The sequence below is a fragment of the Haplochromis burtoni genome, unplaced genomic scaffold (assembly GCF_018398535.1).
Source record: "Haplochromis burtoni strain Fernald_Lab_line unplaced genomic scaffold, NCSU_Asbu1 Contig_572, whole genome shotgun sequence".
Taxonomy (NCBI): domain Eukaryota; kingdom Metazoa; phylum Chordata; class Actinopteri; order Cichliformes; family Cichlidae; genus Haplochromis; species Haplochromis burtoni.
In genome coordinates, this window is record NW_024582933.1 from 129,474 (window position 1) to 153,587 (window position 24,114).

Sequence of the window (24,114 nt, forward strand, 5' to 3'; positions counted from 1 at the left end):
AATTACATGTATTTTTATGATAAGCAGGAACAGGCAAACACAATGTGAAAAAGAAGATTTATTGAAATGCTGCAACAGTGTTAGTTTAACATATCCATTTTATCAGTCACTTATCAAATATCAGAAAAATCAAAGTATTAAATTTGGCAGTTGGCCATAAAGGGCACTTCAGTATGTTGAAAAAAAAAAAAAAAATAGTTGTGTATCTATGAGGGAGCAACCTTTCTTTATGACAGCGCTTTTACTTCAAACAAGCTTTATCTGGATCAACGGTGTTGCATTACCAGCATATATGCATATTTCTTTAAAAAAAAAAAAAAAAAAATCCAATAATTCCTCAGTCATGTCTGATATTAGACTATGTTTAAACAATTTGTTACCACATCTGCATGCATTAGTTCACTCAGCCAGCGGTTTGTACCAGTCTTTACTGTTTACATCACATCCGTTCATTTGTAATAAGAGAATCGCCTTCATTCAGAATCCCACAGCAGGCTGCATGCAACACAGTGTAGACCCCAGATGCAATAACTCAGTCTATCTGGGAGAAAATTGAAAGTTGCTGGAAGTTTGACAACAGCTGATAAGGTGCTGTCACTGCAGGGCACTGACCACTAGAAGCAAACAGTGTAGCTTTAAAACAACAGGAATTGTGAAATACTGAGGTGGAGACACCCAGCCCCCTCCGTCGTAAGAGTAGAAAGTGTTTTGGCTCAATGATAAGTTGCACAGAAGAGTTGCTTCACTGAAGCATCCAGTTTTACAAAAAAACAACAACAACAACAACAAAAAAGAACAATTAGAGTGTTTTTTAAGGCAAAAATCAGGTGTTCAGGCTTTTTTTTTTTTTTTTTAAACATGCAAAAATCTGAACACAACAGTAAGGCGCATTTCAATACATCACAGGCAAGCGTGGACATATCAAGCAGACCATCAAAAATAAGCTCAATTTATGCTCAAAAACCTAAAATTTAAAAAAAAAAAAAAAAAAAAAAAAAAAAAAAAATCACCAGTTTGTACACAGTCTTCTTGCAAAAAAGAAAAAAAAAACCCTGCTCTAAAGCATACCATTATTTTGAGCATGCAATTCTGGCAATATACAAAAACAATCCTATTATAGAGGTCTATAAGGCACACATCTCTCACACACTCTTGAAAGTGTTCACTCTTTTTCCAATTGAGTCATTCGTTTTATGGACTAGATGTAAACAAAGCTGAAATGGAATGGTATAATCTAAGGATAGTCCTCTACCACATGTGTAGAGGCTTTCTGATAAAAGTCTGTCCTCTCATAAAACACACCTGTATACTTTGAAAAGTAAGGGTTAAATAAATGGCGTTTTTGAAGTGCTTTCTTGAACATTGGTTAAACTGCCAGTTATCTGTCTCCCCCTAGAGGCGATTCTTAGCCATCACCAGTGACTGTTGTCGGGATAGCTGGGCACCGCCGTAGGGTACTGTGGCAAACTTGGGCCTTGGGCAGTCTGAGCGACGGCGTTAAGCCCCGCTTCCCTCACCGGTGCATTCTTCCACATCCCGGTGCTCCACTCTTCCTGAGCTCGCTGCATACTACCGCCACCACCACGGTACATTCTGTGCACCTGGAAAAAGTGGGTGTGTTAGGTAGTTGTTGGTGTGCTTTGGTGTCTGCAAGGAACTGTGTGCACGTTGACCCACACAAAGGTAAAGGTAAGTGCGTGTGCATTTTCAGCATAGGCGTTCACTCACCTTAATGAGAACCAGTGCCATTAAAGCAGTCACCAGAGTGAAGAGCAGACTTGTGATAAGCATCACTACAGCAGAGCCCACATTTTGGCTGAAAAACGTCACTGTTGCAATCCAGCCGCTTTGTTGTGTTGGTGAGGGTGAGATGGAGTTTTATGGGTTAGTGTATCAGACAGTATGCACTTAGCAAAGTGGATTTAATACAAATGCAATTTAAAGTTTTATTAAAAAAAAAAACAAAAAAAAAAAGAGCCACGAAGCAGTGAGAACTGAGGCATAGCAACAAACAGCGCAGCAATGATCAGCTAACACATCGACCAAAAGTCTTATCATTACTTTTTATTATTACTTCCTACATTTTTAAAGATTTTCTGGCCTGGTTCTTATATGGAGTGTTTCTTTTTACTGACGCATTCAAGGCGCTTTACACAGCTTGCCTCATTCACCCATTCATACAGACATTTTTCTACACGCAAGTGTTTTCTATCTAACATTCACACTCTGAAGAACGCATCAGAGAGCAACATGGGGGTCAGTATTTTGCCCAAGGATACTTTGGCATACAGATTGGAGCAACCAGCGATCAAACACCAATCCTCCAAATAGGAGAAGACTTGCTGAGGTTTAGCCACCCCTGTTTTCATGTTTTATGTTAACAAAAAAAGAAAAAAAGAAAAAAAAGAAAGAAAACAAGATACTACTTGACCTACACTTACTGGCCACCTTCATGGTCATTAGGTACACCTTATCAGTACCAGGTTAGATCCTGTTTTGCTGTCATAACTGCCTTAATTCTAGGTGACAGATACAACAACGTCCTGGAAACTTTTCAGTTCATAATCGCATGATATCATCACACAGTTGCTGTAGATTTCTCTGCTGACCAACCATGATGAGACTCATTCCACGACATCTCAAAGTTGCTCTATTGGATTGAAATCTGGTGACTGTGGAGGCCATTTGAGCACAGTGAATTCACTGTCATTTTCTTACATGCCGTCATGCCAAATTCTGACTCCACGATCCAAATGTTGCAGTAAAAATGAAGACTCATCAGACAAGGCAACATTTTTTCAATCTTCAGTTGTCCAATTTTGAGAAGCTTGTGTGAATTATGGCCTCAGGTTTCCTGTTCTTAGCTGGCAGGAGGTTTCCCTACAGTGGTCTTGCTACATCCCTTCATTTTTAACGAGTGGTTACTTTTCCTTTCTATCAGCTCAAATCAGTGTGGTCATTCTCCTCTGTCAGCAACAAGGTATTTTGATTCAAAGAACTGCTGCTCACTGGATATCTTTTTGGGACCAGTCTCTGTGATTCTAGAGTTTGTTGTGTGGGAAAATCCAACGGTTTCTAAAATACTCCGACCGGTTTGTATGGCACCAACAACCATGCAACATTTAAATTTGGGGGCAATATAGCCTCAAAATTAAATCACTATATTTTTTAAGAAAATGTGCCACAATACTTCTGAAGCAGAAAAAAAAGACACTGAACACTAAAAATGGTGAAAGATTTTCTATCTGGGATGTTGTAATGTGGCTTGGTCTCTTTAACCATTTGCATAACAGCTTCCTTTTCCACCATTTAAACTGGTCTCATGTACTTTGCCAAACAATATATAACCACGTCAATGATTTGCATCCATTTTCTGCTCTTCCAGTCTATACGCAGTTTAACTAGCTATGCACCAGTGACGTTTGGTTGAACCATTTGTTTACTTTTGGACTGTACACAGCTGCCAGCATCTCTTCTACTTGCCTGTCACCCTAGCCCAGTTGTACTCCACAGTGTTTTTGCCTCGAGTGTTGAAAAGAAGTTTGTTCCATTCAGCTGGAACAGGTTTCTAGCATATTTTCCAAAAGTATTGCGCTATGTTGGGGGTGTTAGAGCAGCTCCCTTTTTACCAAATCTTCAGCAGCAGAAATACACTTCTCACTGTCAGATATGTCACTTTGTTGTGCATGAGGGACATAAAGGCACAGTGTTGCTATAACGATATCACGAATGACCCCCCCACCCGCCAAAATCAGCAGGTCATCTTGACCATGTTTAAATTAATTGAATGGCTGGCATGTGATTGGCTGATTAGATAAGTGCTTAAAAAACAGTTGGACAGGTGTACCTAACAATGCGGCCAATGAGAGTACAATGTCTCTAAAAACAGATCGATGTCAGTACTACATGAAACCGGTTTAGAAACACCACTTCATAAAAACTTTGCGAAATTAAAAAAAAAAAAAAAAATAGTAATCCACAAAATTTAAACCACATTGTTATTCTGCAGCTCAAACATATACAAAAAAAAAAAAAAGCACTTTCATTCTGTATTTACATACAACTGGGTAGATAACAGGCTAAAAATGGCAATTATTTTCAATTTTAAAACAGTTTGAAATGTTTCACCTCCTTATATGTTAACTTCATGATTTTTTTTATTGAACAGATGAGAAACAGCCAAGTGTGGTGAAAAGCACATTTTCCAGCTGCCTTGATCATCAGAGAGAAACCTTCATGACCCAATCCGATAAAAAAAACCCCCAAAAAACATAAAATAACTAAATAAATAAATAAACAAATAAACTAGCAGCCAATATGTGTGGTGTTCAAAGCAGGTTTGGTTCAACTTACCATGTTCCCCAACCAGGGATGCCGACGGCCTGGATGAGGGCCAAGACACACTGAAAGAAGAAGATGAAGAAGAAGGCCATGAAGTTGAACGAGCTGTCAGCCCTATGAAGAAAATAAGAAAAGAAAATACAAAGATGATACAGTAGAAAAAAAAGCCCGAAGGTTTTCCATTTCTGTGGCAAAGTTGCTTCTTCCTTCTTGTTGGCAAGATTTGAGTCAAACTACCACACATACTTGCAGAGAAACATGAACAAGTCACAGAAAAGCTGGAAATGTTCTCAGTAAACTCAAAAGATGGGTGCAAATTCAAATCAGAAAACAAGCAGCACAGTCAGAGCTGATCAAACTTTTTGGGGGCTTGTATTCAATTCAATGAATTTTATTTATATAGCACCAAATCACAACAACAGTCGCCTCAAGGCGCTTTATACTGTAAGGTAGACCCTACAATAATACATACAGAGAAAACCCCAACAATCATACAGGAAGAAACCTCCAGCAGAACCAGGCTCAGGGAGGGGCGGGGCCATCTGCCGCGACCGGTTGGGTTGATTTCTGTCCGTTCTAAAGAGTTCATTCTATGAGTATTAGGGCTGCATAAGAAAAGAAATATTGTCGATACTTTTGAGAAGAAAGTTGAAATTTCAAGATTAAACCGAAAAACTATTTTGAGAAAAAAATTCAAAATCTACTTCAAAGTTTTTCAATCTGACCATCTTTTTAATGTCCTTATCGCCACAATATGATTATGTGTTAAAAGAGAAATCATATTCTTCCTAGTTACCAAGAACGATTTTACTAACTCAGAGGGTATTGCAACCGTGGCAGTTTTGTCTTGTAACGACAACTGTAATCTCCACGTTTCGACTTTTTCCTCAAAATAGAATTGTGACCTTAATCTCAAGGCTTTATTCTCAAAATTATGAATAATCTTTTTCTTTCAGTTAGATTTGTTTTATTTCACTTTTAAATACCAAAAAAGCTCACCTTTTCCGCTTTTATTAACTATTAACTAGCTTGTAAGTTAAAAGGCTTTTGGTCAATTTTCAACCAATAAATCCTTAAGATGATCTTGAAGACATCGGTGGATGGAAGTAAAATTTTAATGGATTATTAACATGACGCCACTCCACACGCTTAGAAAGTTTTACCATAATTTATGATAAACTTTTGAAGCCATCATGTTTACAGAGAGTGAGACATACATGTGTAGCCCTGTCTGCAATTATTCGGGCTTGCAGTATAAAGAAAAAAGTCTACTGTTATAAAAAATGGTTAAAATATAAATAGTTGATCAAAGGTTTAAAATCATATGCTTTGGTACAAATGTATTTCATTTACAGTTAAGAGTCCAATAAATAAAAGGGTTTCATGATTTAGAGTTCATTTTCTGTGCAGAATCAATATGTTGGGGTGTAACCTAAATTTATTTACCCATCTAATGTCAGTTACTTCAATGTTGTATTGTCATTGGTTGTTGTGCTGACGAGACAGTCAATGTCACTCTTCTCTGTTATAGGGGCGGGACGAGTGGTAAAGTTTGTGTGAATCTGTGGGAGCGGACACAGAAGCTAAGTCCGACGAGAGAGATGTCGTAAGGCAAACGTGGTGTGGATTTTGCATCTACAGTGGGGCAAAAAAGTATTTAGTCAGCCACCGATTGTGCAAGTTCCCCAACTTAAAATGATGACAGAGGTCAGTAATTTGCACCAGAGGTACACTTCAACTGTGAGAGACAGAATGTGAAAAAAAAATCCATGAATCCACATGGTAGGATTTGTAAAGAATTTATTCGTAAATTAGGGTGGAAAATAAGTATTTGGTCACCTCAAACAAGGAAAATCTCTGGCTCTCACAGACCTGTAACGTCTCTGTAAGAAGCTTTTCTGTCCCCCACTCGTTACCTGTATGAATGGCACCTGTTTGAACTCATCATCTGTATAAAAGACACCTGTCCACAGCCTCAAACAGTCAGACTCCAAACTCCGCCATGGCCAAGACCAAAGAGCTTTCGAAGGACACCAGGAAAAGTATTGTAGACCTGCACCAGACTGGGAAGAGTGAATCTACAATAGGCAAGCAGCTTGGTGTGAAAAAATCAACTGTGGGAGCAATCATCAGAAAATGGAAGACATACAAGACCACTGATAATCTCCCTCGATCTGGGGCTCCACGCAAGATCTCATCCCGTGGGGTCAAAATGATCATGAGAACGGTGAGCAAAGATCCCAGAACCACACGGGGGGACCTGGTGAATGACCTGCAGAGAGCTGGGACCAAAGTAACAAAGGTCACCATCAGTAACACACTACAACGGCAGGGAATCAAATCCCGCAGTGCCAGACGTGTTCCGCTGCTGAAGCCAGTGCATGTCCAGGCCCGTCTGAAGTTTGCCAGAGAGCACATGGATGATACAGCAGAGGATTGGGAGAATGTCATGTGGTCAGATGAAACCAAAGTAGAACTTTTTGGTATAAACTCAACTCGTCGTGTTTGGAGGAAGAAGAATACTGAGTTGCATCCCAAGAACACCATACCTACTGTGAAGCATGGGGGTGGAAACATCATGCTATGGGGCTGTTTTTCTGCCAAGGGGACAGGACGACTGATCCGTGTTAAGGACAGAATGAATGGGGCCATGTATCGTGAGATTTTGAGCCAAAACCTCCTTCCATCAGTGAGAACTTTGAAGATGAAACGAGGCTGGGTCTTCCAACATGACAATGATCCAAAACACACCGCCCGGGCAACAAAGGAGTGGCTCCGTAAGAAGCATTTGAAAGTCCTGGAGTGGCCTAGCCAGTCTCCAGACCTCAACCCCATAGAAAATCTGTGGCGGGAGTTGAAAGTCCGTGTTGCTCGGCGACAGCCCCAAAACATCACTGCTCTCGAGAAGATCTGCATGGAGGAATGGGCCAAAATACCAGCTACTGTGTGTGCAAACCTGGTAAAGACCTATAGTAAACGTTTGACCTCTGTTATTGCCAACAAAGGTTATGTTACAAAGTATTGAGTTGTATTTTTGTTATTGACCAAATACTTATTTTCCACCCTGATTTACGAATAAATTCTTTACAAATCCTACCATGTGGATTCATGGATTTTTTTTTCACATTCTGTCTCTCACAGTTGAAGTGTACCTCTGGTGCAAATTACTGACCTCTGTCATCATTTTAGGTGGGGGAACTTGCACAATCGGTGGCTGACTAAATACTTTTTTGCCCCACTGTAAGTGTATCATTGAGGTCGACTACCCGTGGTCCTGATATTACTTATTTGTGATCTGCAAGAGAAGCCGAGGGACACTCTGAAAGGAGAGGGAGAGAGAGGTTTCTACCCGGATGGACCCTGCTGTTTTCTCACCCCTGGCTGTTTCCTCACCCCTGACTGTCTTCACTACTGGTGAACTAACTGCCCGTTTCTGATTGCCCCACTAACAAACTCATTGGACTCGTGAGTACTAACTGGAACTAAAGTGCACGTATTTTGTTTATTGCTCAGTTTGAGTGAAGCGGCCATCAGTTTTAGGCCTCACCGCACCCGAACTTCGAATCAGGCCTGCAACAAGCACCGTGCTACAGGTGTAGTGTGGACAGGTTAAAGTGTGTGTGTGTGTGTGGCTGTGTAGTGTTGGTGGTATGTGGTGTGTGTGTGTGTGTGTGTGCCCACTGTTACAAATTTAGTTTAAATTGAGTAAGTGTTGTAATTGTAATCTAAGTTATTATCAAAGGTTGAAATTCATCCATTTTAAAGGTGTGAGCTGTTGTAACTGAAATAACAGTTGGCACCTAAGAAAGAGGCATTTTGTGTTGAAAATCTTTTATTTAAAATCCATGTAGTCACTTTTACAGTATTTTTGTTTGTTTATTTGAATTCAATTCATTTGATAAAAGTAACTGTTTATTTTATTCATTTCTTTTTGTCTAAATAAATACCCGGTGAGGGATAAATTTGTTTAAAATACAGTTGTGGTGGTCCTTATTAGTTAAATTAGAGGGTATCAGGTATCATTACTAGTAGCACTACGAACCCAGGCCCAGTCTCATTGTACTATATACTCAAGCTTTACCATAGCTACGTGGGACCTGGGTTACACATGCATGCAATCAAATGCTAACAAAAACATACATGTCCTTGGTGGAGGCGATCATAATCTTCCTCATCTTTCCTGAACATACTGACACAAAATTACACATGCAGATAGTAGTACGTAAACCCTTGAAACTGAGAGCTTTGAATCAGATATATAATCTTCAGGAAATACTTTTAGACCACTTTTCTTGACACATGGTGCAAGCAGCTCTCTTAAGCTCACTCAACATCTAACTGATTCAAAGCTATGACTTTTTAAAGACACATAAAAAGTCTTCTAATTTAATGCTTCTAAATTAAGATAAAACAGAGTTTATTTTACTTTAAAAAGCTTAGAAACACTGTGTTTAACCAGATACTTACTCTGAATGGCATTACCTTGGCAAAGGAATCCTGGAGTCATTTTTGACCAGGATATGTGCTTCAATGCGCATATTTACCAAATATGGCGCACTGCTTTCTTGCATTTGCGCAATATGTCTAAAATTAGAGTCGTCATGTCTAAGAGTCATGGTGAAATAGTAGTTCATGCATCTTTACTTGTAGGCTCGAGTATTGTAATTCATTATTATCGGGTTGTTCTAAAAGCACCCTGAAAAACCTTCAGTTGATCTGCACCTTTTGGCATAGCTCTGGAATAATGCAGCTAGATACAGATGAATTTTCATTTTCCCTTGATCTATATTATGTTTATTGCTGCTTTTTAAGCATTCCAGACTGGAAAACAAAACAAAACAGCTTTTGCCGTAGAGCCTTTGCTCGTTATAGTCTTCTTCTTTGGAACATGCTTGAAAGCCATTAGTTTTTCTCTCTGCCAGTTTTACTCCCTGGGTAAACATTTGACTTTGATAATGTGTCATCTGAGTTTGTTTTGCATTCATAAGAACTTTTTAATGTACGCCTGATGTTATGCTAAAGTTGTAATTTATGCATGCGTGTAATCAGAAGCTGCTCATAAATTTGTGGCAATTACTAAATGATAACTGACCTGAAAGCTTTGTAGAGTGGTCTAAACCAGCAGGTGTAACTACAGGGGCAGAAGAGGATGAGCCAGAGCAGGGAAAAGCCAAAGTTTGTGGCATCTCCACCCCCGGCCCACCAAGCAATACATCCGATTAAATTTACGCACAGTGTTCCCGAATACACTGCAAAGAGGAGAAATAAGCGTGCGTTAAAAAAACAAAGGGAAATAAGTACTTTCTCAGCAAAAATGGAAGGAATCCATATGCTTCCTGTTCTGAAGAAACTGAAGACACTTACTCATCCAGAGGACGTAGACTCTGCGTACCAGCAGCTGGTGGGGCGCAGGTATTTCCTCTTCAATGTTCTGGTAAAAACATGGCTTTATTTTTACAAACTCGGGCAGGGGTGGAAAGTTATTGGCCCGCTCTGAAACAAGAAGTAAGATTACATCATAAAAGTACTGCCATAGTAATAGTTTTTATTTGAATATATCTGAATACAGTGCAGGGAGGGAGAGAGAGAAAATGAGGTATAGTGGAGTTGTACTTTAAATAAGATTTCAAACATGAGGCTTGGAGGCCAAAACTGGCCTGCTAAAGGGGCCCAATTTTTGCAGGGAGTAAAAATTGCATTCCAAGTACTTTGCAGCCCACCCCTTCTTTAATAGAGAGATAGCAACTAACCTGCCATTTTGAAATTCCACGTCTTCCCTGAAAAAGAAGAATATACAAAAAAAGAGACGTAAATCTCCACACATTTTAAAATTATATATATATAACTGCCATTAATTTTCTGCTAGTGCTAACCTTGATTTATACAAATTCAAGCTAACCTTCGACCACTTGCAGGAACAGTAAACCCTCTAATTAGTTCTAACTGCAGATTTCAACTTTGCTCAAATTGTATACCGATTTCAATACGCCAACAGGAACACTTTCATGTTTTACCAATGCCAACGTGAAGTTATTAACTCTTTGCTTTACGTGAGACATTTTAGAGTTGATAGCAGCTAAGGCGTGTTCCTAAGCAGTTAGTTGTCGTACAGTAGCAGATATGAGCTCAGTGACTCTTTATCTCACGCTGCTGCTTCATTTGAATAGCAATGGTCTGTACAGCAAAAGGACAGCAAAGACATGTCGGTTTTACCGGGGTAACAGAATATCCTCGCGGTTCAGTCGACGACAGCGGTGGGGTCCTGGAATCGTTTAGGAATTGCATGCGCTTTTTCGACCCATCATCTGCGACTGCGCTACCCCGTTCACCACATGTAGTTCAAAACTGTTTATATTCGGCAAGTACAGGGGACCAGTAGAACTACACGTCCCAGCAGCCATTCGAGCGGTAAACGGAAAACGCGTGACTTCAACATGCCATCGTTTCCACCCAGTCCCCTCTCTGTAAACAGTATAGGAGAGGCCTTTTTAATCATAAAGTAGAGAAATGAAAACCTCATTAACACATTCATAAACATTTAGCCGCTTTACTGACACACAAAAACTGTTGGTCCGGGACACTGGAATAGTCGGGAGTTTATACCGGCCCATTCCTTTATTTCACACAACATGGCAACCATGACTTCAGAAAGTCAAACTCTTCTGCCAATCACAGAGCCCGAATCATCAGCTACACTGGGCGTTCTTTGGTTCACAGCCTCGGGTGTCCCCTATGGAGTGGCTAGTGTCGACATGATAAAGTTAAATTGGTTTTAGACCACTGAATGACATGAGAGAATAAGCTTTTATTGTTACATTTCACATCTTAAATACTATCACACAGTGCCTAGAACTCTCTTTCTACCAAGAATAAGTCACGTAGCTTTATAAAACGTGAACAGTAGCATAAACGTGCAGCGCAGCAGTACAAATCAAACAGCCCCTTGGCAGCCGGTAGCTTCTTTTGGGCCAATCAGTGAGGAGCATTGATGGAAGTGACAGGCTCCCGCCAATTCCGACTCGGGAGCGCGAGGCAGGCAGCAGGGTAAACCAGGGGAGCATGTAGGAGCTGTAGGAAGGAGTATGTGTTATGTTTTATGTGAAATTAATTAGCTATACATGTCGTTCGAATAGCAGCACAATATTGGTTTGCTACCACGGTGTATTTTCGGGTGTTAACGTGAACCTTGAGGGTATTTTGAAGTCACTTTGTCGGAGAACACAGCTAACGACAGAAGCACCGGGTTAGTGGTTGGGATGTTGGCGGCTGAAAACCCATCGGTGGAAGGACATTTGGCAGCATCGACTCCTCGTAGAAGAGGTAATGCTACGGCCCTGAATGCCATTAAAGCACACATATGTTTACATGTATATCATAGACAAAGTACAGTTTTGTCTTAACTACGTACAGAGTTGACAAACTGACAAAACTGTCATTTGCGTACTATAAAGTTATCCAACGCTAAAAACTGTTTTATATCGCGAGGCTATTTAATGCCAATGGGACGAGACACACACGGATTGTTTTTAAAAAAAATGCGCCATTGTCTTGAGTCATTAAAGTCTGCAATGTGCAGCTAACCTACTACTTTGCTGTTATAATGTCACTTAACGCCAATCCGGAAATTTTTAGCGTCGGATAACGTTTAAATTAGTTAAGCTAGGCTTCCGTTGGTCGGTATTTATATCCATCCAAATCTAACTGTAAATTAAAGGCCTTTAACCGAATGACAGTTGTATTTTTTTGCTCTACTTTGCAACTCAAAGCTCTGCCTCAGGTGTTTAGCTAAAGCTGCTAGGCTAGATGCTTAGCAGCAAACATGAAAGCCGGGTCACAGTTAACGCGTCAAAGCTGCTCCCTTCCCTTTAGCTTTACACACATTGACGTTTTGAAGCTGTTGTAACTGTCGTGTTGTTACGACCATTCTCAGTTGTTGTTTCGAGGGAGGTTTCAGCTCAGCGCTTGGCAGGCAAAATGTATCCTGACAAACCCAAACTGAGGCGCTTGCCCGGTGGACTCTACCGGGCCTTGTTGCACCGATGCATACGCCGGTTGGCGGGAGAGCCAGCCAAACATAGCTACTATACTCGGTGTAATGTTGTTGTTGCAGCGTATTGTGCCGTTAATACAGCAAATTCAAGAGCTACCTTTACTGTCAGATAAATGCATTTAATGTCAATCGATTAGTATTGGTTCTCGGACTGTTGTTATGACACTAGTCGGTAAATGTTATTTTACTACAAACAGTCTTAACACTAAAAAGTGGTGTTGCCAGTGATTTGTTTTGCTTTTTAAATGGATAAATATAATTTTTTGTGGGGGTATGGCTATTGATAAATATTTTATTGATGAATGCCAATATCGGTTCTGATAACGGTTCCACTTCTCCTAAAGTCTGATCACTCTGCTGGGAGTGGGGAGGGGAAGTAGGCCTCAACAGGTTACCAGCATGAGTGTAACTGTTTTATTGTGTGTACATACGAAAAAACGTTAAACGCTATGTTTTAAGTATTACTTGCAATAGCAGTCATTTTACAAAGACAGCTGGGATAGGCTCCAAGATGGATAATGATACTTGGAAGTTTAAAACCTGTTCAGTTTTTTCTTTTTCTTTTTTTTCAGTCCATCAAAACCATTTCAACTGCCTTGATTTGACTGTTGTGAATTGGCACTGTATCAGTACAACTGATTTGAATTGGGGCTCAGAAAGCAGTTTATTTGCTTCTAAAAGGCACAGATGTTTCAAATATTCCAACTAATTACAATCACTTATCTCGAAGCTTTTGCCATTGGTGACATGTTTTTACGTCACAAAACAGTGCTCCTAAACTAATGTTTCCACAGAAATTCCCTTTCTCTACTTAAAGATTTATCAGAAATAAATAAGGAATTGATAAATATTTATAAAATCTTATTATATTATATTATATAGTCTTTTTTTCTTCTTCTTCTTGAGCACTTTTACTGGGAGGTAATTTAAAACAAATGAATATCATGATGTGAAATTTTACTTTAATTATCTTTTAATGTGTCTGTTTTCATTTTTCAGGCATGGATTGTAAGTCAAGTAACAATGCCAGCAAGAAACTTGTACAAGGTAAATGCAATGTTTAATTTTTACTTCTACATTTTGTGAAACATATTACTCTTGACAATGAGAAATGAGACAGTGCAGATTAAATGTTTCATAATTTCTGTGCTGTCTACTGTAAAATTATACCTTGCACTAACAGTGCCTGTTACTTACTTCTAGACTTTCTGTATTACTTTTTCCCCTCATCAATATATTGAATCCAAATTGTGTCTTTCATCATACACAGTGGTGCAGCTCCAAATGATCCGTATTTTCTTCTGTCTCTAGCCCGTCTTCCTTTCAAGCGCCTGAACCCTGAACCTAAAGAGAACCAGCCACCTAAGCGCCCCTGTGCCCATTCCTGCCCTCAACCTGAAGTCTCAGACAGGGAGAATGAGAATGCATCCTCTCCTCTTTCTGTGCGCAGTGGCCCACCTTTGGTTAATGGTCGTGGGCCACTTGATGGCTTCATAAGCCGTAGACGCGCCACAACTTCAGATGAGAACATAATTATAGATCTGACTGAGGACAACACATCATCTCCTTTAAAGCCCCTTGCCTCATCCGTTTCAGCCTCTCCCTGCGTCCCAGCAAAAGATAAGCATCACTGCAAAGACACAACAGCTTCGCCTGAGAAGTCCTGCAGTGCTAATGGCGCTCCTAAAATGCAAACATTAGACTCTGTTGTAATCAACAATGATGATAAAGAAGAAGAAGAGGAGGAGGAGGAGGAGGAAGAAGAGGAGGAGGAGGAAAAGAACACCGCATCCATCTCTCAGCTTGACACAACACAGGATTCTGACACTGAAGCAGAGGAGCTGAATGAGTCAGGAAATGTTTCTAGTTTGGGAAACCGGTCCATGCAGTCAGTTTCATCAGTCACCTCTCCGTCTGAAAGCTCGCCAGAAAAGTCCAAGACGGATGACCCTACACCCGCTACTACACCTACAGTATGTACAGCACTCTGTGACCCTGCTTTTTGTTGCAGCCCACATTGGACAGTATATTACTACAAACGTGACATAATCAGTGTTCAAAGAGTTTGTTTTTTAATTATAAATTATATATATAAATCTGCACATATCACACAAAAAACAAGATTTCTATTGAGTGTTTGCTTCCTATCATCAATAGATTGCTTTAATTTGATATTTACTCATGTAATGCATAACACTAAAGTACTAAATCATTAATAATTAACAGTGTGGTGTTTTTTTTTTGGTTTTTTTTTTTGGGGGGGGGGGGTGTAATCTTGGCTGTTCAGAAAAATGTCATTGTTAATTGAAGTAATTATACCATTGTTAACATTTAACATTGTTAAAATTTAAACATAGGAGCATTTGTGAAAGACAGGCAATGATCTTGAGCCATATTTCTTTTCTCTCACTAACAGGAGTCAAAGACCACCCCCAAGATACCAGCAGATCAAAAAAAGGTCAAAAGACGCTCATTGAAGGTAAAAAAACAAACAAACCCAAATTGTTGCATTCGGTTCATTTTCATTTATTTATTTATTTTGTGAGCCTTTTGTGTGTTATATTTCTTCACCCACTTTATCAGTTTGTAGAAAAAGTGATAAATATTTGACATTTAGAGTTTACAGGAACAAGACGAGAGACTCCGGCTGCGACAGGAGAAGGAACGGCAGAAGGAAGAGGCCAAAGCTGCAAAAGAGAAAAAGAAGGAAGAAGCTCGGAAACTAAAGGAGGAACGAGAAAGGGAAAAACGGGAGAAAAAGGAGAAGGATGAACGAGAAAAACGGGAGAAAAAAGAGAAGGAGGAGAGGGAAAAGGCAGAGAGGCTAAAAGCAAAAGAGGAGCTGCGGAAATCCAAAATGGAGTAAGTAACGGATTATTGTTTTACATTGTAGTTGTCCATACTTTTCGCCACACCTGCAGTCATTTGAGAGACTTGCAGGTCAGCTGATGGAGGAATCTGAACAGTAAAAACACTTTCATTGTTTCATATGGTTGTAAAGATTTGTGTCCGTTGTGGCAGTGGAGCTGAAATGAAATGTGGTTTGGGTTATCCATATATTATTTATATTTCCCCCCCACACTTGCAGTCATTTAAGCGACATATAGGGCAGCTGATAGAGGAATCCATATAGTCTATTCATTCAATCTGAATTAAGTTTTGTTTTTAAGTTTAGATTTGGTAAAATATTTTTGTTAACATCTGCCATAGGGCCAAGCTGGAAGAAAAACGAAAGAAAGAGGAAGAGAAGCGAATGAAAGAGGAGGAGAAACGGTTGAAAGAAGAAAAGGATGTAAGTTATTTTTCTTTTTTCTTTCTTTTTTTTGACAGTTATGTGCTCAGCATCTTGTTCTACATTCAAAATTAACCATTTGACTGTTCTGTTTTGTTACAGCGCCTCAAAGCTGAGAAAGCAGAAATTACGCGGTTTCTACAAAAATCGAAGATCCAGCAGGCTCCAAAGGTAAGTAGATTTACTAACCTGACAAGAAAATTGATGGATGTCACATTTGAACTTTGATCTCTCCTTCAAAATCTGTACAGTTTCATAAAATGTCTTTTCTTTAAAACTACACCCACATTAAATATTTACAGCAAGTATTGTTAAGACAAAAAGAGAGCAGTCTACAGTGTATTTTTAACTAACTACTGTTACATTGAATAACAAGCTCAGTGTATTCGCGTTCAGTTATTTAAAAATCTGTGCCCATTATCTACTCCTACATAAGGTTTGTGTAATCAAAGCAAACCTCTTTCATACAGCTGCTACCCGATTTTCACTGCACTGCAAACTTAATGTATGTATTGTTAAAAATACAATACTAAAGGTGAATGCTGCTCAGAGAGTGAGCTACCTTGGCGGAGGTTTGCATTCTTAGTGCTTCTCGTTTATATTGACTTCATGAACCTCCAGTATAATAATTGCCATGTGTTTTCTTCCCTTGTCATTTCAGACACTTGCAGCTGCTTGCGGGAAATTTGCTCCATTTGAGATCAAAGAAAACATGGCTCTGGCACCACTGTGCCGGGTTCAGTGTGAAGAGTCTGCTCTGGAGGAACTGGACCGATGTTTGTTGAATCCTGCTGATAACCTGAATGGACTGAAAGATTGGATTGGGCAAAAACCCAGACAGTCAGGACCCACAAAACCCAGACAGACCAACTCACTCAGGTGAGACTGGAATTGGTGGTAATCCCAATTTAACTTTTGTTTTGTAAATCTATATACAGCAGCAGTAATCCCTTGCTCAGACTCCTTGGGCAGAGGCGGTCACATGATCTTGGTTATTAACTGCTTAAGTTAACCCAGGGTTTGTCAGTTTAATTGCGAGCATGTTTATTTGAAAGAGGTGGCCCAGTTGCAAACATGAACAGGCAGAACATCTAATTTTTAAAAAGAAGTTAAAACTGTAATATTAGAAAAATATAAAAAAGTAAAATGCATAACACAGGCTGGAAGCAACACAGCTGCTTCTGAGCAGTACAAGTGTATTTGTTGTCAGGAAAAGTATTTTGAAGGCATTTTGGTCAGTTAGTCTGGACAAGATCTACTATATCAAAGTCAGCTAAATTGGACTGTAAAAAGTCAGGGGAAAGGTGAAATGATAACTATGCAAGTTTCTTCTTTCACACAGTGTCAGTGCCACTTCTCTATAATACACAGATGAATTTAATCAACTATTAAATTAGTATTTTCCTAACTGGCCCTAGGACGGTTACAGTTTCTATTCTGCATCACTGGTCATGTCCAATGGTCTGACAATAAAGTATAAAAACAAACATAATTCAAATGAATGACCAAAGTCTAAAGTACAAATGGATTATATATTAATGCCTGTAGAACAATAAAATTGTTTTAAATTGGTTCTCATGTATCATTTTTATAAACTGAAAAAAAAGATAATTAAAATAGTCCTTCAAGCTTTTGTTTGTTTTCTTCCTCTCTCAGGGATTGTATAGCAGTGGAAGGGCCAAAACCAGATAGTGTGCCGGACCGTAAACGTTATGGGCCCATGAAGCTTCTGCAGTTTCGTGAGAATTACCGTCCAGCCTACTGGGGCACATGGAGCAAGAACAGTTCACACATCTCACCTCGCCGCCCCTTTAGACAAGACAAGGTGAAACCTTTATTTGTAATTTTATTAATGTCTTCTGTTCATGCACCACCCTAGCGGTGAATGTGCTTATGTGGGTTGCCAGTTTATGTGTAGCTGTAGTGATAGCAACTGTTCTCTATGACCATAGGGTTTACTTGACTATGAGGTGGAAAGTGATGAAGAATGGGAGGAAGAAGAGCCAGGAGAGTCCCTGTCTCATAGTGAAGGGGTAAGTCTTTTTTTTTTTTTTTTTTTTTTTTGCCCCCCCATTTAATAACTGATTTAGACACATGCAGACATAAACATATAGGTATTACTGTTCATCAAACAACACACCCACATTTGTTTTTTTCTTCTCTTTGAAATCATTGAAACCCGTTTCAATCACTCATGATTTATATAGAAATCACAGATTGTTGTCCCAAAGTCCTGGTGTGAAAACGACCATTGAGAGGTGTGCGTGCGTGTGTGTGTGTGTGTGTGTGAGTGAAGTGAACTTAAAAAAAAAGACCATCTTGTGATGTGATTGTTCAACCATGACACAATAAAATGTTGACTGTGAGCCCTTGGACCACACCTAATGATTTTAAACTCAATCATATGGTTTTTAATGTTTGTTTATCCATTGCCATACTCATCAACCCCTACCAAAGTATTCAAATCCATCTTAAATTATAGTTGACGTTACAGTATGCATCTTCAGCCATGCCATGATTGTATGAAATGACAGCTATGCACGTTTCTTTTTACAAGGTGAAAACGATACCGGTTATGCTTTGTGGCTGGTAATAACTGTGACAGTGATTATTTTACTCGTTAGAAAGCTGTGAACTCTTGATCACTTTTAGGAAGATGAGGAAGAGGGAGGAGAAGATGATGACGATGACGATGATGGATTCTTTGTTCCTCATGGCTACCTTTCAGAAGATGAAGGGGCACTGGAAGAAGAGGTATGAGTCGAACTACAGTATTAGTGCCCTCTGTCACCTTACTGAAAGAATTGTTTGACTCTTCTAGTTTCAAAATACTTTGGCAAAGTTTCTTTTGGCGGTTCGCACAACTGATAATGCCCAATAAACCTCCCAGGATGGTGGTGACCTGGAAAAGCAGAAACTCCGTCAGAAACTGAAAGCAAGGGAGTGGGATGAGCTTATGTCCAGCAAGAAGAAGATGAAGGTCCTGGAGCCGATGGTGAGGGGCTGCATCTGGGAGGGAGAAGCACCTGGCTTTGAACTTTTACAGTCATATGCTGTGTGCTTGGTGGAGCCTTTACCCAAAGCAGACAACAGTCCCAGCCCAGAGGAGATGTCACTGAAGTCTCAGAGAGAAGAAAAATGTAAGTGTCTGTCAGATGTTTTTCTTGCATGCAAAGTTTGAATGGTAAATGGCCTGTATTTGTATAGCGCTTTACTAGTCCCTATGGACCCCAAAGGGCTTTACACAATCAGTCATCCACCCATTCACACACTGGTGATGACAAGCTACATTGTAGCCACAGCCACCCTGGGGCGCACTGACAGAGGCGAGGCTGCCGGACACTGGCACCACCGGGCCCTCTGGCCACCACCAGTAGGCAACGGGTGAAGTGTCTTGCCCAAGGACACAACGACCTAGACTGTCCAAGCCGGGGCTCGAACCGGCAACCTTCCGATTACAAGGCAAACTTCCAACTCTTGAGCCACGATCGATTGAAGAGCTGCCTGAGCTGCCTGCTCCTCTTGTGATTAATTATGGAGCAAGTAAAGGCGGCTCACTTTACCATAAATTGCGTGGGTGTGCATCTATCTGCATATGTGCCATTTCTTCATTCAGTGAAGTGATCGTTAAGCTTCAGCAGCAGTTCTCAAGGTTCTTGCTGTGAAACTGTAACTGTTTAGCAGTGAACAGAAGTCCTGTCTGACTAAAAAGTCCCTCACAGGCTCCAGATGCACGAAGAGCTGTATTGACTTTGAATGACAGTTTGATGTGAGGAAAGCTATGCAATAGATCCATATTTCTAATGAATATACATGAAAGGTACATCTCCAGCTTCCCTGCTTCTGGGTTCCTGACCCCATGGATCCAAATAAGTCATCTTCATTGGATAGGCTACTGTTTGTACTGGCCTCATCCAACTCTGTGTCTAGGTGATGTCTGATGAAGTTGAGACCTGTGGAAAGATGTATGGTTTTTCAAAAGAATTAGGTCTGGGCATTATTGTGCTGTATAGGATGTTTGCCTTGAAAATTTGATCACACTGGAGATGTTTTTTACGAACTACTAAAACAAAATCTTGTCATTCATAGCCAACAAACAATTTGCGATGAATTCCAGATTACATTCAAAATCAGAACTTATGCAAGGCTAAGCAGTGCTGGCAAATAGTCTCCTTCAAAAAAATGTTTAGCCTTCCTCTTAGTTATAAACTTCTACACCTCATAATTGAAGTTCATTGAAGGAGTCAGGACAAAAAGTCACTTGTTGAGAAAAGAAAAATATTAAAACAGCTTAATTATCAATGTAGTTTCTAGCAGAGAAAGGGAGTGATTCTGGAAATGCGCATCATTTATTATTATTATTTTTTTTTAAATCATTTAATTTTTAATGTGGCTCAAGACTGTGATCCTATAACCCACAGGTGTTAAGCTCCAGTCCTCGAGGGTCAGTGTCCTGAAACTATTAAACGTCTCCTTGCCGCTACACACCAGAATAAAATGATGTCATTTGCAAGACTCTATAGTACTTGACTCCATGCTGAGGTGGCAATTCAGCTGTTTAATTCATGTGTGTTGGAGTATGGACACATCAAAAAGTTGCAGTACACTGACCACTGAGACACAGCTGCTGTAACATAAGGATGACATCCACCTAACCACAGCTAAAAAAACGAAATTTAGCATGCTTCCTCAGGTTAGATGTTGAGTTCTTGTTATGCTGAAATGTCGGTTTGTTTTGGCTCACACTGAAGACACAGCGTTGTACAGCTGTTATTTTGTACTGCTTTTATGCAAAACATGCTTTGCACATGAGCGCAAGGGTGTTCATCCTCTTCAGTTCTAGCTACCTCTGCCATTTTTAAAAAATGTGTTTTATATCTGGTCATGTGACTGCATGGCTACATCTGATTGGTGAAAGAGTTACAGGTAACTCTAATGGTGGCATGATCCATTATTAGTAGTAGTGTTATCTAATGTTATTAGATATAATGTTATTAGACTAGAAATTAATTATTTTTAAAAAAGTAACAAGTCAAGTATTGCCAAATATAGTGGAGTAAAAGTAGCAGTTCTTCTTCACAAATGTACTCAAGTAAAGTATGGTGTAACAAAGGTACTTTTAAAAGTACTTTCCCCCCAAAACGTATTCAAGTTAATGTAACGGAGTAAATGTAACTTATTACTACCCACCTCTGTAATTGAGATCTCAAATTCTGACCATACAGTAACCAGCATGTTTACGAAATAAAATTTTTAGAGTAGAGTTTCTAGAGTGAGCCTTCGAAATAAAAGCAGGAAAAATCGTCTGTTATCAATTATCTTCTCATGGATGGATGGTAAGACAGGTGTAAACTGTCTATATAAAGTCTTGCAAACTCTGGATCAACTTATTTTGGCAGCGGAATGGGTCATGGTTCGACGCTAGCCTAATATTACACGGCACTGTTGGCTTCAAGGAAATAAATCTTTTGATTTTTATGTGAAATGTATTTAAATTCTAATAAATGTATGCATTTATGACATAACAATGAATAACTCCCTAATATTCTCGTCTTGGACAGTACTCGGTAAGCTCCTGCCTCTTCTGCATGGCAATCTCAACAGTAGCAAAGTGATCATCAATGAGTTTCGGGAGTTTTGTCGCCAGGAGACCACCTCCTCATCTCCTCCTGTTCTGTCCAGCCCTCAGAACCCAGCAGAAAATATTCCCAGCAGGTAAAGCAATGGTTAGGGAACAGTAAATGTAATATTCAGTGTGGACGTTTATATTTGTATGGTGTAGTTGTATTGTCTTGAGATTTTTCCTTTCCCTCCTGCTTTGATCAGGATGCAGCTGCGACGCCTCATCAAGAACAATGCTATTTATGAAAAGCGTTCAGCCCACAGGCGATGCTGCTGGTATGTGCACCAAGAGGTTCTGTCCCGTTTTGGTCAGGAGGCTCTTCCAGTGCCCTGCCAATGGACCTACCTCACCACGGGAGCTCGAGAAGAACCCCGTGAAGAACCCCAGGCAGCCACAGGCTCTCAGGGAAACTCTCCCACAACTCCCCAGAGCTGCTCCACCACCCCTTCATCCTCTAACAAAAGGAAGAGCACAGGCAGCATGTCAATCACCAAGTTTATGAAGAGATGTAATGATCCTGAGCAGGTAGGTAAAGGTGGATTATGAGAGGGTTTTTATTTATTTATTTATTTTATTTTATTTTATTTTATTTTATTTTATTTTATTTTATTTTATTTTATTTTTAAAAGCCCTGTTTGCAGGACTGGTCTACAATGAAATATCCACTTCACATTACCACTTTTAAATATCATGTTACCAAACACGTGAAAGGATTTTCTTAAACTGACTGCAGCTTTTTACTGTTTACCAGACGGAAGCAATAGAGGCTGACGGTTTTCAAGCTGACACTGAGGATGATGATGAAGATGACTGTGTAATTATTTCTACCCAAAGTGGTAAGCTGCATAGGAAGATTATTTTTTTTGTAAAACTTTACCTTTTAACTGTAATTTTCAACTTTAAGGTTTAAACCAAGATTCAACGACATCACAAGAAAATAATAGTGAATAAATGGATGTGAAAGTGTTCATTTTAAACATGGCTACAATCAAGTGAGGCCAGCATATACGAGTAATTCCTGTGATGCAAAAGCTCAGAGTTCAGACTGCTGCAAATGCTCATTTTACTCTTAATTCTGTATAATGCCAATGAGAATGGCTCCTAACATAGTCATCTACTGTTCATACCTTTTTTGGAGTAGCAGTCAATCAGAAGAAGTTTTCCAGTAGTCTGTAGTTGGATTTTGATGGTAGTGATTGAATTTAAAAACTGTGTAGTGAACTTTTATTTCAGCTTCTGAAGTAGGGCATGTCAGAAAAGGTTTGAAAGTGAGTGAACTGAGGGGTACCACCAAGACCCAGTATAACATAAATGGGGATTGTTTTCAATTATCAAGTATGGAAACTTACTGTGGAGTCAAAGAATAAAATTATGGAGCTAGAAAATAATAGCACAATAGAGCCACTTTGAGCCAAGCATTTAACCTAAGCTGTTTATTACAGTTTCCTATATATATTATTCAGTTTTAAAGTGTATGTATACATTTTAGACACCTAAATTAAATCTTATTACATTTGTACTTTTTTTTTTTCTTTTTTTCTTCAGGCCCTACAAAACAGACATCCAGTGAGGGAGATGGTACAATGGAAACAACCCCCTCTGACACTGCTGCTCTCCCCACTGCAAGCTCTGCGTCTGCCCTCGACACTGTCTGAGTGCAGGACAGGCAGTCTTCACCCAGTCAGACTACCCCTTTTCTGCCTAGAAATTCCTGCTTGCTGGATCTGAACTCCACGGTGTGCCAGACAGAATCAAGTCTTCAAGTAAGATGAAGCACCTAAGATACGGGTAACTCGTAGCAGGTAAACTCTGCTCAGGATTGAGTTCCCTCTCAACTAATTCAGTTCAGTCAGCAGCCATCGGGCCGATAGCAGCTATCCCTAATATTGGTGACTGGTTTGAATAAGGACAGGCTTGACCAGTATTCCAGTATTCATTGATTATATCTGATATTTGTGTTTAACGTGGGCCTATAGAGGGGAAGGTGAATTTCTCCGGCACTGCTTTAGCTGCTGCTGCAGATTTGGGTTAAACAGGGAGAAAAGCAGAACACAAATGGGCTTTTTTTTTTTTTCTTCTTCCCCTCCACGAGAAGCATCCAAGACATCGAGAACATTATTTACGGTTTTTGAAATGTTCAATTCATCAAGTTGTGGATGTGATATTTTCTAATGTGTATATAGGTTACCAAAATGAGAAGCTTAAAGTCCATCTGTACATTTTCTTCTGATTTCCATGGGGTCATTTATTCTGCAACTTCTAAACCTGACAAACTCACTGGAGTAGTTGCTAGATCTGTACTTGTACAGTTAGGTTCAGTGCCACAGTGTTTTATAAATATGTATTTTCTTTATTTTTCAAGAATACTTGAACAGGATAAATCCATTAAACATGAATAAAAGTACTGCACTTTTATATACAGTTTATTTCTTGTCTCTTTGGGATGTTTTGTTATTCTATTAGTAGAGTTCTGTAAAAAAAAAAACTGGCAGCTGAGTTGTTACATGGAACTAAATTCAGAAAATATTTGTCCCACAATGGGCAATTAAGTTTGACAGTTGATAAGTAATATATTAATGATGCACATGTGTTACCTAAATCTTCTGTTACACAACATCAGTAAACTGTCATGTTTAAGAAACCAATGCCAGGTGATTTAGGCTCACGTGGCTTTATCCTGCTGGAAACAGTCATCACTGTTATACACTGTTGTCACAAAGGAATAAACATAGTCAGGAGTAATATTGATGTTTACGCCAAATTCTGACTCTACCCTCTGAATGTTGCACCAGAAATTCACTCATCAGA

The 24,114-nt window shown here is 39.5% G+C and overlaps 2 protein-coding genes across 4 annotated transcripts; one reads left to right on the forward strand and one right to left on the reverse strand.

Annotated features, from left to right (window-relative positions):
* Positions 1-40: 40 nt before the first annotated feature.
* Positions 41-10,738, reverse strand: scamp4 (secretory carrier membrane protein 4). The gene is made up of 7 exons (XM_005948100.3): positions 10,555-10,738; positions 10,092-10,118; positions 9,706-9,834; positions 9,434-9,590; positions 4,354-4,455; positions 1,729-1,846; positions 41-1,601 (listed from the first exon to the last, which is right to left on the reverse strand). Exons 2-7 carry the CDS (start codon positions 10,096-10,098, stop codon positions 1,413-1,415), a joined length of 702 nt encoding a protein of 233 aa, XP_005948162.1. The 5' UTR covers positions 10,099-10,118; positions 10,555-10,738; the 3' UTR covers positions 41-1,412.
* A 566-nt stretch (positions 10,739-11,304) lies between these two features.
* chaf1a (chromatin assembly factor 1, subunit A (p150)) lies at positions 11,305-23,408 on the forward strand. 3 transcript variants are annotated; one of them, XM_042214484.1, is made up of 16 exons: positions 11,305-11,661; positions 13,391-13,438; positions 13,703-14,364; positions 14,808-14,870; positions 15,018-15,253; positions 15,602-15,683; positions 15,786-15,854; positions 16,345-16,562; positions 17,340-17,508; positions 17,636-17,716; positions 18,336-18,437; positions 18,574-18,823; positions 21,245-21,398; positions 21,510-21,831; positions 22,058-22,142; positions 22,852-23,408. In XM_042214484.1, the coding sequence occupies exons 1-16, from the start codon at positions 11,598-11,600 to the stop codon at positions 22,959-22,961; spliced, it is 2,715 nt and encodes a 904-aa protein (XP_042070418.1). In that variant the 5' UTR covers positions 11,305-11,597; the 3' UTR covers positions 22,962-23,408. The 3 variants fall into 3 exon arrangements, with proteins under 3 accessions (XP_042070418.1, XP_042070417.1, XP_014184972.2); XM_042214483.1 differs by having other exon boundaries at positions 11,307-11,661; positions 15,009-15,253; XM_014329486.2 differs by having other exon boundaries at positions 11,307-11,421; positions 15,009-15,253.
* The last annotated feature ends 706 nt before the right edge of the window (positions 23,409-24,114 follow it).

Excerpts from the sequence above, each read along its gene's own strand:
- scamp4 (XM_005948100.3), bottom strand. Across the intron at positions 4,456-9,433 it reads CCACTCTACAAAGCTTTCAG|GGCTGACAGCTCGTTCAACT; the intron begins GTCAGTTATCAT and ends TTTTCTTCATAG. Across the intron at positions 1,847-4,353 it reads ATCCCTGGTTGGGGAACATG|CGGCTGGATTGCAACAGTGA; the intron begins GTAAGTTGAACC and ends AACACAACAAAG.
- chaf1a (XM_042214483.1), top strand. The coding sequence starts at position 11,598 with ATGTTGGCGGCTGAAAACCCATCGGTGGAAGGACATTTGGCAGCATCG. Across the intron at positions 15,855-16,344 it reads AGATCCAGCAGGCTCCAAAG|ACACTTGCAGCTGCTTGCGG; the intron begins GTAAGTAGATTT and ends TTGTCATTTCAG. Across the intron at positions 18,438-18,573 it reads AAGGGGCACTGGAAGAAGAG|GATGGTGGTGACCTGGAAAA; the intron begins GTATGAGTCGAA and ends TAAACCTCCCAG.